Genomic DNA, 19,400 nt, shown 5'->3' on the forward strand with positions numbered 1-19,400 from the left:
ATATTGTTAGGTGATTGCATTACTGGTTACATTTTCATGAATTGTTACTGTTTGTAATACCAATGTTCCCTTGTGCCTTATAGAATATTTTTCCTGGCCAGGTAGCTTTTTTTATATAACTTTTTGGTATTTCCCTATGGGAATTGGTCTGTGATATGACTTTTTTCCCTCTTTTTTTACTACTCAATTAATAAATTATTTATTCTTATTCATACCCATGTGAGTGCTTGATATATCCTGGACGAATTTTAGTTTTTTCTTTCCTGTTTACTACGTGTGTGTAACGAGCTGAGGGCAGAGCAGAGCCCACTTGCTGGGAGGGTGCAGCGCCCTGTGAACTAGCACAGATCGGACACCCATAACGCCGGCCCTGAGCTTAGCATTAGTAATACCACTACAATAGTATGTTGTGCTATGAAAAACAAAAACACTGATTATAATTTGTACATTTTTTTTAACTGATCTTAAAAACCCCATCCTCCCATATTGCTGAAAACAGCAGTTCTCCACCCCCCCCCCCCCCATTTTCTTACAAGCAGGAGTGGATTCACATGTGGCATACAAATGCGGCCCAAATCATTCCACAGCGGATTTTTTTTAGGCCAAATTTGCTGTGGATCTGTGTTGCGGATTTCACATAACATTTAAATCTATGATGAAATTCTGCATCCAAAGTCCGCAGCACACAGAAAAAGTATTTCCGCCGAAGAAAAATTCTGCATAGAAATGTAAACAATGTACTGTATGTGTTGCAGATTTTTTTTTCCACCCATGAAATTACGCCACGTGTGAATCCCCCCTCATGGTGGAAGTGGTTTAGAGATGGTAGAACGTCAGGTCTGGAAGTATAATCCTGAGCATGATACAAATGATAAGTATGACAGCGGCACAATACTCACTGTAGACAGCCTGTCTGAGTGTTAACAGACTCTATGTAGTGCTTTAGGGAAAGACGGAATTCTTCCAACTCCTCCGTTAGTACAGATAGCTGCCGCTGAACAATCATTATGTGCTGAGGAATTCAAAAAGATTGATATCATTTGACAGTCACATAAAGAAGGAGCCATTAGTCAGAACAAACTCAAATAGAAGACAAAGGGATCAGAGGAAAAATTACATGAACCTCACTGACATCTGTAGATTTGGTGCCGGAAATTCTTTGGTGCATGAAAAATCTTCTCTTTACTTTTAAAATAACTCTTAGGCTACATTCACACTTAGCAGATCTGAAACAGAGTACAGTAGCAGCAAAGTAGATGAAATTTGAACAAATCTTATCCAAATTATGCAAAAATCTGCAGCATTTTAATTTCTGCTGCGGAAAGAGCACAGATTTATTGCAGATTTTTTCATTGAATTAGATTACCTACAGAGCCGCAGCAAAACATGCAAGTCTAAAACAAAAACACTATACTGAAAGTTTAAAATAAAAAAAAACCCACTATATTTAATTTTCTTATCACTCCCGTTGCAACTCCCCCTGCCGGACCCTGCACACTTGGCCTCCAGCGATGACGTGTTGATACGTGAAAGCCTCAGCGGTCACATGTGATGACAGGTCATCTCTAGAGGTCTGGTATACAGAGACCAGCAGGAGGCCAGGGAAATGTTGCCACAGGAGCGGCAGGGGAGGTGAATATAGTGTTTTTTTTAATTTTAGACACTCAGCTGTTTTCTGCAGGGAAATCCGCACAAAATCCGAACAATTTGTTGCAGATTTCTCTGTGAATTTAATGCTAAATCCACTTTGTCTATATTAGGCCTTATTGACACGAACGTGTTATACGTCCGTGTGACAGCCGTTAAAACAACGGCCGTCACACGGACCTATGTAATTCAATGGGGCCGTTGTTTCAAATCACACACTGCGGAATTGCTGGTGGCACTAAATACCTCTACCGCATGTAGTAGAAAAAAAAACACAGCAGAATTGAAGGCAATGTGAATACTGTTGCAGATTTTTACAATGGATCTCACCCTTTGCAATGCATAGGATAAGAACCGCACTGAAATCCGCATCACACTTGCAGATTTTGTTGCATATTTTTTGCTAAATTCGCTGGGGAAAAACTCTGCATCATTATAAGGCCAGGCACGGAGTCATTCATTTTCTACATTTCTACATCTATTCTTCTATCTTTATAACTTTTTCCCAGTTGACTCATAAATAAGAAAGAGAAATATAATTGTTCTGACCCTGACCTCTCTATTAGGGACCGAATAATTGAAAGAAGATTCTAATCTTCAGAAATCTTATTTTTCTATTGGAAATAGACCTAAAATATTTGATTAGAGGCTTAAAGGAGAATACCCACATAAGCCATCACTTGAATGGGGATGAGGTGTAATACCAGACACAGTCCATGGACAGGAGTAGGACTGTTTCTCGAGGAAAGCAGACCCTTTTATTCTCCTGGTCAACCCCTTTACATGCTATAATATTTCTCCTTCTAGCTCCTCAGTTTTCCAATTGGTCTCAAATACGTCCACATGTCTTATCTGGTGGTTTAGCATTGGCAGAACCACCATTACAAGATCCAAAGATAATTGTCATTACTGTGATGTGTGAACTTGGGGCTGTACTATGATAAGGATGACTACTTAGGAAGGACAGACAGACATTGAAAGCCAACCAGTAAGATGTTCCTTATTCTTTGGTACAAGGAGGACTTCGTAGGCCTCAGGCACACAACTGTTTACTCCATACAACCACAGAACCATAATACAGCACCCATTGATATCAATGGGGTCACACTGCACTTCTGCACACCTCCTGATTTTCTATGGAGACCTGGAGAGTTTCTTTTTGTTGGATTCTGTATGAATATGACAGAAAGAAAATTGTGGCATGCTCCAATGGGTGCGGTTATTACAGAGGTTTTCTCCATAAACCTTCATAATATTGTACTGTACGGAGTTTGAATGGTCAGCATGTAATGTTACACTTCTCTTGCAGCGACTCCAATTAAAAATCTCTCAAAATATCAGACCTCATTGATGGTCCTGTGTCCTTATCAATTATGTAACTATGAAGCACAATGTATATTATAAAGGTTCCAGAACTGTTGATATACAATGATAAAGCTTTAGCTGAATAAAACTGGAAATACCCTAAGGCCCCATGCACACCATGTTTTTTATCCGTAATTACGGACCCATTCATTTTCATTGGCCACGGACACCTTTCAGTATTTTTGCGGATTGGGTGTCCTTGCTGGAAAAATGCTAGAACCTGTCCTATTCTTGTACGTAATTACGGCACAGACTCTCCCATAGAAGCCCATCGGCACTTCCGTAAGTATAGACGGCTACGGATGTGCATCCGTAAACCGTCCGTATTTACGGAAGCGTTGCTATGCAACATCTATCTTTGTGACATCATTTGCAGCCTACCTCTTTTTTTACGGATCAAATACAGATGACTACGGATCCCTATTTATGGACAGTATTTACGGAAAGATGAAAATACGGTCGTGTGCATGGGGCCTCAAATAGGACTTTTTTAGTGCAGGTATAAATGGCCGCTATCATTGCACGTGTACATGGTTGCATTTTTTGTGGAACTGTCCTTTAAGCATTCCTATTAGACTTTCAGAGTTCACCTGTGTGGTTCACATGATTCACATATTGCAGGCTGCCACCTCTTTGGGTGCACATTCGGAATAAGTGAAGCATTCTAATGTGAAAACCCCCCAAAAGTAATTGATATTCATGTGCAAATAACGCTTCATTTCTGGGGATTCGTCAAGCAAAATACTAAAATAAATGCTATTCTTATATTTAGAGGAAAAATAAGTTGACATTTGAACATAATACATTTAAGGAACATCAGAGGTGAAGCAGAGAAAAACAGCTCCAACACAAGTTCTGAAAAGGTCACGGATCTCCTGCTACTATCCATTCTCTGGAGCTTTGTTCTGCCCCTGGCTTTTCATGTATTTCCACGGCAGGAAAACCTTCCAGGGCTTTGATTCAACGATTAGTTTACTCTGCAAATGCTTGATCTGAATTCACATGTACCGTTAAAGTATATATGTTCCCCTATAGTTAAAGGAGCTGTATGTAGACAGCAGTTAGATTCCCAGTAATATCAGTAGTATATTTCCCAATGGTTCCGCTAAGTATCCTCAACAAGAAAAGAAAAACACAATAACTAAGAGGTGGGAGGGAGGAAAGGCAGAAGAGTAGAGGGGGGGAGGTCATATCCATCTCTATGTAGTCAAGGAAGCGCACGGTTCCTCCATGGGGCCCATATTTTATCAAATTGATCTAAAGTGTCAGACAATATATGTGAAAGTCAATCATTGACCATTATCCATGAGATTTTAGAAATAAGTATCTCCATAGATAGTGTAAACGAGCGCCAGGCTCTAGCAATGGTGATTTTAGCAGCCAAAAATACATATTGAATAAATTTACGTGTGTATGTTCCAACTGATGGAATGGGACCACATAGCAGGGCCGTAACAACATTACTGGGAGGTTCAACTTGAATAACATATCGAATGAGCTGGTATACTTGTCTCCAAAAACGGACAACTATTGGGCATTCCCATAAAATATGCAAAAGTGTGCCTTCAGATCCGCACTGCCGAAAGCAATGGGAATCAGCAGAAGGATAGAATTGAGCTATATGAGTCGGAACCATATACCATCTCATCAAAACCTTATAACCTGCCTCAACCAAAGATGTATTAATCGATAACTTCGAGGTCAGACACGCCATTTCTCTCCACTGATCCAAGTCAATATCAGAACACAAATCTCCCTCCCAACGAGTCATATAGGGGAGTTTACCCGTATGGGTAACCAGATCCGAATAAATGGAAGAGATCTTACGTCTAGATTTAGGAAACCAACAAAAACGTTCAAAAGTAGTTAAAGTGCTGATATCATCTGTCTTAGATTTCCAGGCTAACAAGAAATGGCGTATCTGCAGGTATCTCAAATGTTCCGACGGAGGCAACGAATGTGATTTTCTACAGAAATCCAAAATTCTAATGTCACCTCCAATAAAAAAAAATCCCTAATCCTGTAGAACCCCTTATTAAGCCACCAATGGAATTCAGATCTGCGTAGTCCCGGAGGAAAAGCAGGATTACAGGTAATAATCATAAGAGGATTGTGAGGTGATTTAATATGAAACCTTTTTGCAAGAGAATGTGAGGCTTATTTTAAAAATTAAATTCATAGAAAAATGCCCTCCAATATGGCTTATCATCCTGAAATTAACCCTTGACTGTAACACCCCCTCTTACACTGCTTTGGATCTGTGAAATTATCTACTCTATATAGAATCTCATATAGGATAGCATATATAGTCTGTTGACCCAGCAGGTCCATACCATGACCGCAGCCCACTGTAAAGACATATAGTTCCTGGCCCTTGTGCTTCACCTTGTTCTTGGGGATGGTTATTTTACTAAATATTGGTCTCGTGCCTACTAACCACTGGACACAGGACAGCACTCACATGGAGCACTGGGTTCAGCACAGACATACAGACATTACTGGGTTAAATTGAGAGATAAGATTAGCTTTGCAAGTTCCCTGAATCCTAAGCAAAAAAAAATATATTGTTGCCAAGTTTTAATGGTATATAAAGTATAAAATAAGGGGAATCCATATCGGTTACAGACCACAATGTTATCCGTAGTTCTACATAGGAAAATATCTTTACTCAGCGAGGGATCATGATGCCCAATGCCATTGATAAATTGAGCTCTGTTCCCTCTGGAAGCCCCTCCGCAAACTATAGACCACCATTATGACAGTCTGTAGTTTATCTAGGGAACACAGAAGACAGACCGACATAAAACAATCTGTTGAAGGCTGATGAGAAGCCACAAGTAAGGACTAGTTCACATCTGCGTTGGTGGCTCCGTTAGGGGTCTCCGTCGCAGATTCCAGCAAAAATACCGGAAACAATAGGGCAACATGTTTGCGATACTGTTTCCCGTAAAATCACAAACACCCTGAGAGAAAACCTGACTGGGGAAACCCTTGATTGTTGTTCAAATTCTCTTATCTTTTTAAAGAGTACCTGTCAGCTCTCCTGATATTTCTGTTGTAGTAAATACTCCCTCGGAAACAAATCTGGAGCATCTTTTCTGAGAACTCTGTGTTGAGCCATTCCTATGTTATTCCTCCTGCCACTCTGACACTGTCAGCACTGGTTGGACACGATCAGACTGTGCAGAGACACGTCACATTGACAAGGGAAATGGTAACACCCAGTTGTAAATGTATTCATACATTTCCAGGAGGTATAGAAGAGTAGCGACGCAATGCAGAGTTCGGAGATAAGATGCTCCAAGATGGTTATTTCATGCGGAGTACAAGTATTTACTAAAGCAGGTATGTCAGGAGAGCAGAAAGATAGTCTTAAAAGCATTATATATCCATGTTGAAGATGAACATTTATAAATATTATATTTTCTCTTTCAATTATTTAATGGCAAAAAAAGTGCACTTTTTTGCACTTTAGAATAAAAGAAAAAAAAAAACGTTTTTATAGTAGTAAAACATGCTGTCGATAATGAAAAACGTCACATTTAGAAGCTTTTACTGATTAAAGCTGAGCGCTCAGCTGGGAAAAGAAAAATCAATGAATTAGTTACCGATTTTGTGCTGTCTTCTAAGATTTCTTCCTCTAGGGGTTCCAGTTTTAGGTCCTTTAAAAAATGCAAAATACAGAAAATGTTTTATATGTAACTAGTAGCAGATTAGTAATAAAACCGCAATGGTGGAGATTTATCAAAATGAGAGCAAGGCAAAAGCAGAGCAGTTGGAGTGGGTAACGTAATTTTGGACCCATTCATTTCTATGGCTGATTGAGACCTTCCCGTATACTTACGGGAAGGTGTCCGTGCCATAGAAAGTTTCCCCAAAAAATAGGACATGTCCTATTTTTTTAATTTTACGGACCTTGCTCCCATACTTTATAATGGGAGCACGGCCTGTAAATGTGGACGGCTGTGCCCGTAATTACGGGCACAGTCATGTGCATGGTGCCTAAGAGCGTGTGTGATTCTGAGATAGGAAAATTAGATTGTAAGCCTGACTAGGGACAGGTGAGTGAATATATCAGTGTATATCTCTGTGCAGCATGTTCATGCCATATAACCAATAGCTAATGGATAAATATTAATCAGAAAGTATTGAACAAAAGGACACCGAGGCAAGCCACCATACAACCTCGCACCCCCACTCCACAGAATAATGCTTACATTGTTCATATACTGGCCATTGATGATACAGGCACTGACTTATTTCCCACATGCTGGTTCCACAATTATATAAAGGAACATAGACAGTGTGTGTGACCTTACCTTAAGGCCGGGTTCCCACGGGACGGATATGATGCGTAAAAATCGCGCAGCGTGTCCGACCTGGAGCCCGCAGTACATTCCATCCGAAAAATCGCAGCATGTTGTGGTGCGGTTTTTCCAACGGAATATCCACTGCAGAAGAAAGACATTCATACTTACCCCCTCCCTCCTCTGACGTCTGCTCCGGCCTCCCTGGATGAAAGGCCATGTGACGTTGCAGCCTGTGATTGGCTGCAGCGGTCACATGGGATGCAATGTCATCCTAGGAAGCCTGACTGCAGGAAGAAGGAGGGTGTTCTGGGTAGTTAATTTCATGTATTTTTCCAAAGTTGGGATTTTTGCGGCGTAAATGCTGCGATTTCGCCGCAAAAGTAGCAACAGTTGGCTTTCTATTGCAGGTTTTGCATCCCCATTGAATTCAATAAGGAAAACCCACAACGGAAAATCAACAAAAACGCAGCATAAATTGACATGCTGTGGATTTAAATTCTGCACCGCAGGTCAATTTACAAACGTTTACACTGCGTTTTTTTCCGCAGCGTGGGCATTAGATTTACTAAATTTAAAATGTAAAATACTTTGTTGCTACTGTAAGGGTATTTTCAGACTGAATTTTTTGGCGCTGGTTTTGATGCGGAAACCGCGCCCAAAAACTTCTGAAAACGCATTGATTTCAATGGGAGGCGGAAAATAACACTTGCAGGAAAAAGAAGCGTCATGCCCTTTCTCCAGGCGTTTCCGTCCCTGACCTTCCAATGACATCAATGGGAGGCAGAGAAAGTGGCTTTCACTGCGTTTTTGCCCGCGGCGCTCAATGGCCACGGCCGAAAAACACCGCAAAAAACTCAAGGTGGAACTAGGCCTAAATGCTGTAGAATTTCCGCACACAATTCAATTGCGGAAATCCCACAGCATTTACGCTACGGCGTGGAACGTTAATAAATTGACGCAGTGTAAACGTTAATGAATTGACCTGCAGTACGGAATTTAAATCCACAGCATGTCAATTTATGCTGCGTTTTCCTCATTGAATTCAATGTGGATGCAAAACCCGCAACAGAAAGCCAAGTGTTGCAACTTTTGCGGTGTAATCGCAGTGTTTACGCTGCAAAAATCCGCAACTCTGGAAAAATAAAAAAAACTTACTTACCCAAAATGCCCTCCTTCTTCCTGCAGTCTGACCACCTGGGGTGACGTTGCATCCCATGTGACCGCTGCAGCCAATCACAGGCTGCAGCGAGGGTTACATGGGATGATACGTCATCCCAAGAGGCTGGCCTGGATGACATCAGGGGCCGGCCTCCTGGGATGATGCTACATCCCATGTGACTGCCACTCACTGGCTGCATCAGCCGTGGAGGCCGGACCAGATTGCAATGGAGGGATACGTCGCCATAACAATGGCCTACGTAAGTATGCACACTTTTTACCGCTGCTTCCTGGAGCGGAAATGCCGTCTGAAAAACCGCACTACAATATGATTTTTACGAAGCATATCTGACCCGTGGGAACCCAGCCTTCCAGTACCATGGAGTGTCCAAATAAAACCACTGAACATATCTTAAATAATGACTCCACATTGCCCAAATAACAGACCTATAAAATGCCCATAAAATAATGTCATACAGTGCCCTAATAATACTCCCATAAACTGCCTAAATTCCACTGCTACTAAATATCCACATAAAAAGTGGTTAGGTCCTGAGTATTTGAGCAAAGAATCAGGGACTGGTAGTCAGGCACCTTATAAATTCTCATGAGAAGCATAGTGGGGACCCCAGGGCATTTGCCCTTTTTGGTTTCCCATCATCTTTAGACCATGTTCATCTTGACGGAATACGCAAGCAGGTCAATGGGATATTTTATACTTCATTCACATGCTCTGGAAAAAATCTGTGCCGATAATGAACATACTGTGGATTTCAAAATCTGAAGCATGTTCATTTTTGGTGAGGATTCAGCACTGAAAAGTCATGGATTATCAACATTGAATTACTCTGGACCTAATCTGCAAGCCAATCTGTGGCAGAAATTCGAGTTAGACTGTGGATTTCTGCCGCGGTTTATTTGACTGAGATAATCCATGACATGTAAACAGACCCTTACAAAGAAGACACACAATGCGGGTGATGAAATACCAACTCTGTGTTCTCAGGACATTTCCTCTTTACCGTGGCAGGGACCCATTGTTTAAACTGCCTGGAAGGTGGCAATTATTGGCACTGGGTGATCTGGTGCCAGTCCTGTCCCATATTATACAGTAGCTGTAAATCCACCATACATGACACTGCAGAGGGGGAGAACTGATGTACTATAATATCTGTATTGTCTCTAATACAGAACCTTAGTGTCAGTGTGATACCCGCTACAAAGCTCAGTGACAGAAGGGTGTGCGAGCGACTGAAGGGTGAGCGAGCAAGAAAAAGTAACTATGGTTTAGAGGAAGAAACGCTCAGGCGATAGATTTTAATACCTTCTTCTCCAGTCTGTCAATTAGTTTCTGAAGTCTGTTTATCTGGGTCATCCACTGGTTGTCTTCGTCTAGCAAGCCTACGGGAAGAATAAATAAGTAATAGAGTGGAAAATACTCCAGATTTCCGTATGTAGAGATAGCAGCTCTAGTGAGATGAGATTCTGCATGTACGTTTCTATACACTATTATATATCGGGCTAGTCGCTCATAAATGTGTATAGTGCCCCATAGTACCAAAAAGCAAGCAAGTATGTCTCTTTACACATCATGCTGGCTGTAAATGCAGAAATTAAAGGGAATGTTCAGGATTAGAAAAACATGGCTGTTTTTTTCCAAATGTAGTGTCACACCTGTCCATGAGTTGTTTCTGGTACTGAAGTTCAGCTCAATTGAAGAAAATGGGGTTAAGCTGCAATACCACACACAACCTGTGGACAGGAGTGGTGCTGTTTTTAAAAGAAAGCAGCCATGTTTTTCTAATCCTGGACTACCCCTTTAATTTGCAGAACCAAACAGATAATAAACAATATCAATGATTTCACGTTAGGAAAAGTAGAAAGTAAAATCAGCATACCAAGGTTAAACTGAGGGCTGTTTGGAGAAAAACTGTTATTCCTCTGAAGTCTTCGATTAGATCGTTTCCCTGACCACGGGATTGAAAGAACATGAGGCTTCGTAGGACCTTGTCTGTGTGTAAACAGAGAAAACACAATTGTGTTGCTGATTTTATGAAGGGATAAAGTTTTAAGCTAAGAACGTAGAAATAATAATAATTAATTAAAAAAAGATAATCTAAATCTATCCAGTTTGACAGCAAAATTATGTTCCTGCGAAATGAAGGTTTGTGTAAGCTCCTGGGCAAAACCGAGCAGATGCTTATCTTCTCTACAGAGTTGAGGTGCCAAAAATCAGTACCATGTCATAAAAATAGTAATAATAATAATAATACAGTGCCCAAATAATAGTACAACAATAATAGTGCCATATAGTGTCCAAGATACACCACTATACAGCACTCATATAACAGTGCCATATAGACTGCCTGAGCAACACCATGATACAATGCCCCAAAAACAGTAAGGCCTCATTTACACGAGCGTATTATACGCGCGTGCGACGCGCGTGCTTTTCACGCGTGTCGTACGCACCTATAATAGTCTATGGGGCTGTTTAGACGATGCGTGAATTTTGCGCAGCGTGAGTGCGTTGCGTAAAACTCACGACATGTTCTATATTCTTGCGTTTTTCACGCAACACGCACCCATTGACTTCAATGGGTGCGTGAAAACAACGCATGCCACACTGACGGTCCTGCGTTGCATGCGCGAAAATCACGCAAGAGCTGTCAAACTCCTGAATGTAAACAGAAAAGCACCACGTGCTTTTCTGGTTACAAACATCCAAACGGAGTGTCAAATTAGAGATGAGCGCACCGAACTTCACCGGGTTCGGCAAAACTCGTTTTGACCGAAACCGGTAAAAAATGTTCGGGTACGCGACGTCAGGAGACAGTCTCTGTCCACGGTGCTGAAAGCGTTAAACTGGTTCAGCACCATGGACAGTGACTTCCGCTCCGAAAATCCATGACCCTGTAAAAAAAAAAAGACGTTCTGACTTACCGATAACTCCGGTCCGACCTCCCGGGATGACAGTTAAGTCCAAGTGACAGCTGCAGCCAATCACAGGCCAAGCACAGGCTGCAGCCAATCACAGGCCAAGCACAGGCTGCAGCCAATCACAGGCTGCAGCGGTCTCATGGACTGCGGCGTCATCCTGGGAGGTGGGGCCGGATGACGAGAGAGGGACGCGTCACCAAGGCAACGGCCGGGAGACCGGACTGGAGGAAGCAGGCAGTTCATGGTAAGTTTGAACATCTTTTTTTATTCACAGGTTGGTGTATATTGTGATCGGCATTCACTGTCGAGGGTGCTGAAAGAGTTACTGCCGATCAGTTAGCTCTTTCAGCACCTTGGACAGTGACGGGCGTCGACTAGCCTCATCTCTATGATGGCGGCTGCGCGAAAATCACGCAGCCGCGCATCATACACGGATGACACACGGAGCTGCCAAGTGCCTTTTGCGCGCGCAAAACGCAGCGTTTTTTGCGCGCGCAAAACGCACACGCTCGTGTAAATGAGGCCTAACACCGACAGAGTCTAAGCAATGCTGCCATACCATGGTGCCTAAGGTCCAATTCACACAGTGGTTCTCTGGCGCTGATTTTGGCGTGTCGGAATCAGCGCCAAAAAATGGCCGAAATTGCCTCCTATTGATTTCAATGGGAGGCGGAGGTGTTTTTTCCGTGGCGGCTTTTAGCCGCTAGGGGGGAAAATTAGCAGAATGTTCTTTCTTGCTGCGGTTCAAATCAATGGGAGGCAGAAAAAGCGTTTTTCGCTGTGTATTTTGCCCGCGGAGTCAATGAAAAACTGCTCCAAATACGTCCCAAGAAGTGTCCTGCACTTCTTTGACAGCGACGCGTAAAATGACAGCTCGTCTGCACAGAACATCGTAAGACCCATTGCAAGCAATGAGCAGATGTTTGCCGACGTATTGGAGCCGTCTTTTCAGTCGTAATTCAAGGCGTAAAACGCCTCAATTACGTCTGAAAATAGGTTGTGTGAATATATCCTAATAGTTTAATTTTTATAGCAGAAGTGGCACATTTGCTCTATCCGCTAATATCTGAAACAGGAAGGTAGAGAATATTGAGAAGTATCATTAGCATACATTAGCATACATGATCGCTTCACTCTGAAACATTGAGGTTTGCTTAATTGCCAGTCCCTTAGTTTCTCAGCTATGTAAAACCGCTTCGGATACTGCAGTATGTGTGAAAGTTCATGAAACCGATCAGAGAATAAGAGCGATCTATAAAAACTTACATTAGGGATCTTGATAATAAAATTAACCAATGCTTTCTTTACATACTATTTTGTATTATTACATTTCTATAGCAAGCACAGACCCTACAAAAAAAACACGTGTTTCTTTCTGAAATTAGAATACCCCTTTAACTTTAAAGATACTATTCAATCTTTAAGGGGTTTTAAGAGATAAATCTCATACAATTTGTTCACACATACAACTTTTCTAACATGCTGACAAAAAAATGTGGCTAATCACTTCTGGCATCAACTGCTTTGGCACAGACATCTGCATAACTGCCAAGGTATGCCCACATGGTTACCAGAACATGCAGAAAATCATCCCGACTCCACGAGGTCCAGAAACGTCTGGTGTAGAGGAACTACTGAGCGTATAGCAAGATACAGTCATAAGAAGTTCACCTTTATATATCATTTCTGAAAATGGAATGGCCCTAATAACCTGCAGCCTGCTGGTGCAATCTGATTTATGCTCATATATAATTATAAAATAATATTTGATCTGTTTTATGCTGCCTCTTATATATGATTATGAAAGTATTTGATCTGTTTTATATCAAGGCATGTAATCTTCAGAGTACAGAGGACATAGCAGTACGTTTTAGTGAATGAATTAGACAGGAATGTATTAATAACAACAAAAATGTCTCGCAGGTATGGTAATTTGGCTAGGTGTCACCCACTAAGTGGTAGTAACAACACCTCCAAAAACGTCACTATAGATAGCGAAACTCCAAAAATTACCTTGAAAACTATGAGAAACAGGAGTCTTAAACCATAAGTGTACAAAGAAATAAATATAATTTTATTGTTACATCAAAAAATTCAAATATAAAAACACAAATACACAACGAAGTATTAAAATTGAAGGGTAAATGAGTAGATCAAATTCTAGGCCCTCTACACAGGTATGCTATAAATACTAAAGGTAGAGAGTTCTACTGACTGTGGATTTAATGTAAGGAAGAACCAACGTGATGTTCCATACAGACAGTGCCGATACCCTGAAACAGCACTTCCTCGTTCCACCAATGAATAGCAATTCTGACTCATTGAAATGGGGTTTTGGAGGCGGAAACCGCCTCAAGATGGGTCATGACGCTTCTTTTTACCGCGACGAGGTTTTTTTACTTGTTTTTTGAGAAGTTTTGTGGCGCGGTTTCCGCGTAAAAAAACTCTGTCTGAACAGGGCCTTATACTCTCTCAGCATGCCGCGTGGCTCATACAAGGCCCTAATACCTGGCAGCATCAGGACGTTGTATGCCACGCAGCACTGATGACGTTGAAGTGCTGCATCAGATATAAGGCCCTGACGCTGGTCGGTGTCAGAATCACATCTGAACCGCACTGAAGTGATGAAGGAGCCTAAGAGGAGAAGAGTACAAGTGAAGTAAGTATGCATCTCTTATTTAATTTTATGGCCACTGGGGGGACTTTATGGCCCAGGGCCACGGTCCTTGTGCCACAATTGTGGCGCACGGCCCAGCCAAAATATGCAACACATTATTAAGAGGATTTTGCCTCTTAATAAATATGTTACATCTTACGTCAACTTTTCTTTCTATTAAGACTGGCGTATGAAACACCCGTCTTAATGAATTTCTTCCAATATATTGCTCATATATTGGGATAGTTGAGAGAACATTATATATTGCTCAAATATTGGGATAGTGGAGAGAACACTATACATTACTCATATATTGGGATAGGGCAGAGAATACTATATATTGCTCATATATTGGGATAGTGGAGAGAACACTATATATTGCTCATATATTGGGATAGTGGAGGGAACACTATATATTGCTCATATATTGGGATAGTGGAGGGAACACTATATATCGCTCATATATTGGGATAGTGGAGGGAACACTATATATTGCTCATATATTGGGATAGTGGAGAGAATACTATATATTGCTCATATATTGGGATAGTGGAGAGAACATTATATATTGCTCATATATTGGGATAGTGGAGAGAACACTATATATTGCTCATATATTGGGATAGGGCAGAGAACACTATATATTGCTCATATATTGGGATAGTGGAGAGAACATTATATATTGCTCATATATTGGGATAGTGGAGAGAACACTATATATTGCTCATATATTGGGATAGTGGAGGGAACACTATATATTGCTCATATATTGGGATAGTGGAGAGAACACTATATATTGCTCATATATTGGGATAGGGCAGAGAATACTATATATTGCTCATCTATTGGGATAGTTGAGAGAACACTATACATTGCTCATATATTGGGATAGCGGAGAGAACACTATACATTGCTCATATATTGGGATAGGGGAGAGAATACTATATATTGCTCAAATATTGGGATAGTGGAGAGAACATTATATATTGCTCATATATTGGGATAGTGGAGAGAACACTATATATTGCTCATATATTGGGATAGTGGAGGGAACACTATATATTGCTCATATATTGGGTTAGTGGAAAGAACACTATATTGCTCATATATTGGGATAGTGGAGGGAACACTATACATTGCTCATATATTGGGATAGGGGAGAGAATACTATATATTGCTCATATATTGGGATAGTGGAGAGAACACTATATTGCTCATATATTGGGATAGTGGAGGGAACACTATACATTGCTCATATATTGGGATAGGGGAGAGAATACTATATATTGCTCATATATTGGGATAGTGGAGAGAACACTATATATTGCTCATATATTGGGATAGTGGAGAGAACATTATATATTGGGATAGTGGAGAGAACACTATATATTGCTCATATATTGGGATAGTGGAGAAAACATTATATATTGCTCATATATTGGGATAGTGGAGGGAACACTATATATTGCTCATATATTGGGATAGTGGAGGGAACACTATACATTGCTCATATATTGGGATAGTGGAGGGAACACTATATTGGGATAGTGGAGGGAACACTATACATTGCTCATATATTGGGATAGTGGAGAGAACACTATATATCGCTCATATATTGGGATAGTGGAGAGAACACTATATTGCTCATATATTGGGATAGTGGAGAGAACACTATATTGCTCATATATTGGGATAGTGGAGGGAACACTATATATTGCTCATATATTGGGATAGTGGAGAGAACACTATATTGGGATAGTGGAGGGAACACTATACATTGCTCATATATTGGGATAGTGGAGAGAACACTATATATTGCTCATATATTGGGATAGGGCAGAGAATACTATATATTGCTCATCTATTGGGATAGTTGAGAGAACACTATACATTGCTCATATATTGGGATAGGGGAGAGAATACTATATATTGCTCAAATATTGGGATAGTGGAGAGAACATTATATATTGCTCATATATTGGGATAGTGGAGAGAACACTATATATTGCTCATATATTGGGATAGTGGAGGGAACACTATATATTGCTCATATATTGGGATAGTGGAGAGAACACTATATTGCTCATATATTGGGATAGTGGAGGGAACACTATACATTGCTCATATATTGGGATAGTGGAGAGAACACTATATATTGCTCATATATTGGGATAGTGGAGGGAACACTATACATTGCTCATATATTGGGATAGGGGAGAGAATACTATATATTGCTCATCTATTGGGATAGTGGAGAGAACACTATATATTGCTCATATATTGGGATAGTGGAGAGAACACTATATATTGCTCATATATTGGGATAGTGGAGAGAACACTATATATTGCTCATATATTGGGATAGTGGAGAGAACACTATATATTGCTCATATATTGGGATAGTGGAGAGAACACTATATATTGCTCATATATTGGGATAGTTGAGAGAACACTATATATAACTCAGTTTGTATAGACTCTATTTTAGTTTACTTAGCTTAGATGTTTAGATTTATTTTTAGCCGTTGCATTATTTATGTAGAATGGAGGCAGGATCCGGAGGGCATTGTCAATAATCCAAATGCTTTGCCTAGTAAACTGCGAGGAACAAGAAGTGTGTTCAGATTTTTATCTTCAGTTTACGAATATTGAAGAATAGGATCCAGAAAGAATGTGTTTGCGGATGAGTCATAGGATTTTCCTTAAGGGGAAAAAAAGAAAATCGAGCAGGGAAGCACGGGGAGATGTCAGGAAACTATAGCTTTTTATGCATGAACTATTTTTCTGAAGATGTATGATAATCTCTATTATGTGAATATCTGGCCTTAGCATTCTTGCCACGCTCTAGTAAAGGAGCATTGAGCTCCATTTCGTAAAACTATCTAATAGAGATAATCAAAACTTGGAAAATTTTACTTGCCAGTGATTATTTTATTACAGAGCTGTATATGCTACTTATATAACAATGGCAGCTGAAATATGGATCCGTGTTTCAGCAGTTTTTGTCTTTTATGTTGCAAAAATTGCCACGTCATAGAAAACGCCTCCATCAATGAGTTTTGCTCATCTCTACTGTGAAACAGAAAAACTTGCCTTGTGGCCCATAGCAACCAATCACACAGCAGCTTTTTTTTCTTTAAAGAGCAGTTTAAGAAATGAAAACTTTGCTCTGATTGGTTACTAAAGACCACGAGGCCGGTATCTCTGTTAGACAGTTTGGTTGGTTGTCGTGAGTTAAAGGGGTTGTCCAGTTTCAGCAAATGAATGTTATTCTTTGTACAATTAAAAATTATACAATCTTCCAATATACTTTCTGTATCAATTCCTAATGCTTTTCATGATCTCTGTTTGTTGTGATTCAATAGACACCTTCATTGTTTACTTCCAGTGGATAGAATTCTGTCCATGGTATGTGATGGAGACACAGGTGTGCTGCTCGTTACAGGTACAGCATGTGTATCAGAGCTATGTTTTCTAACGATTTCCTGCTGAATAGCAAGCAGAGATTTTGGAAACATTGAGGAATTAATACAGAAAGTATATTAAATAATTGCATAACTTTCCATTATACAAAAAATAACATGCACTTGCCGAAACTGGAAGTAAAAATTAGGTGTCCTTTAAAAAACGCATGAAGAGATGTCAATTAACCGCAATCTTTGTAGTAATAGTTATTTCAGGTGAAGGCTATGCTCAAACCATGTAATTAGAAAAAAATAGTTTTAACATAATCTGCATTAACAAGGCTGATAGTGATTCACCTCTTAACAAATTTCTCGCATCTTGTTCTGTTCGTGCGTCAGAAAGTGCAATCTACGTAAGATGTGAGCAGGCATAGATTTCCGCTATAATTTACACCAGTTTCAGGCAAAAATTAAAGTAAATCTGTTAGGGTGCAAGTGGCCCCGTCCCTTCCCCTAGGCCGGATCACTTATTGAAACGTGGTGTGAGTGGCAGAAAATTGAAAAATTTACCAAATGATTGCGCAAATATATTATGCGCAATAATTTGCAGCTTTTTAATGTCAGAAAACTGGTGTGAAGTCGTTCTTAAATTTCCCCCAGTGAGTGCTCTCCTCACTTGTTTCAGCCCAGGATCCTGAAATATTTGAAGATAAAAGATCTGGATATTGGCTCTGGTAACACTGGTGGAGACTTTTTTCAAAAAGTGTTGAATGGCTTAAGCGGTTTATTGAATTTCATTCATTATTGTAGTGAACAGTCCATATTGGGGAATATATAGTGTGTTTTTGCCAGATAGTATTTTTAGGTGTGAATACGCTGAGCAGTGTAATACATTTATACATAAGCTCATTTAAAGTGTCATTATCCTCTGCATTGGGCAATAAGGCTTTAATTTTCCAACTGGAAGCTGGAAAAAAACAAACTATTCACCAACACAGGGGTGGAAATAGACAGAAGACCCTGGTGCAAGAAAGCTCCAGCAGCTCCATAGTAGATTTGTCAAACAAGGGGCTTCTTCACTTTATGGATCTGTGAGAATCCAAGCGGTAGAACTATTACATTAAGGCATAGCCTAGCTATGTGCCATAACCAAATGTCATGAGAAAACCCCTTGATAGAATTCTAGCTGTCTGCATCCGTCACTAGGGGGAGCTAACTGCATATAGATTTATACAGTTTCCATTCAACTCAAAGACTGCTGTATCCTTATGAACCGAAAATTGAGCTCCGATCGCTATAAAGATACATTATGAAATTAGTCAGCAAAGAATTATGGACCAATTCGGTTCAATAAAATGAAACGATAGAAACACTTAAAAGGTAGTGGTGGGCCCACTTGCCTTCTGGGCTCCTGTGCAGTTGCAAATCCTGCACATAGGGTTAGTCTGCTCCCGCACCAACCTTCCATGCCAGAAGACCCTACAAGGGTCAGGGACAAGTGGCCTCCACTCACCAAAGCTTAATAAATGCAGTGTCTGTCTGGTCATCAAGGTGTTATTTTTCTTTACAGTAAATGCTTTTCTGTCAAATTACTGTTACCATTGAGACACAGCTCAGTAAGTCAATATCTCTAGCACAAAAAGTAGAGATATAAAACTACAAATAAAGTACTATGGGCACCCACAACTCCATTGCCCCGGAAGGAAAGCTTTTATTCTTCCTACAGGGAAAACTTTGTTCCTGACTTGTGCCTTTGCTTCTGCATTCTGGATTTGCAAGTCAGATTACTCCTTGAGGCACAAATGATTGGCTCTAGGTGTAAAAGTGAATCTAAAAAGTTGTCAAGTTCTCATGGATATGCTGAGAGATTTCAAAGCCCATCTCATAAAACCTACAGTTTACGAGAATATTCGAAGAGTA

The 19,400-nt window shown here is 40.3% G+C and overlaps 1 protein-coding gene across 1 annotated transcript in view; it reads right to left on the bottom strand.

Moving 5' to 3' along the window:
- Window positions 1-19,400, bottom strand: part of NECAB1 (N-terminal EF-hand calcium binding protein 1) — a 218,528-nt gene that overhangs the window by 15,298 nt on the left and 183,830 nt on the right. Inside the window, exons 7-10 of the mRNA XM_075826018.1 lie at window positions 10,379-10,491; window positions 9,805-9,881; window positions 6,621-6,674; window positions 900-1,012 (exon numbers count right to left, since the gene is read on the bottom strand). Coding sequence (XP_075682133.1) covers window positions 900-1,012; window positions 6,621-6,674; window positions 9,805-9,881; window positions 10,379-10,491 — 357 coding nt within the window. The remainder of the gene's footprint in view (window positions 1-899; window positions 1,013-6,620; window positions 6,675-9,804; window positions 9,882-10,378; window positions 10,492-19,400) is intronic.

The sequence above is a fragment of the Rhinoderma darwinii genome, chromosome 5 (assembly GCF_050947455.1).
Source record: "Rhinoderma darwinii isolate aRhiDar2 chromosome 5, aRhiDar2.hap1, whole genome shotgun sequence".
In the NCBI taxonomy this organism is placed as follows: domain Eukaryota; kingdom Metazoa; phylum Chordata; class Amphibia; order Anura; family Rhinodermatidae; genus Rhinoderma; species Rhinoderma darwinii.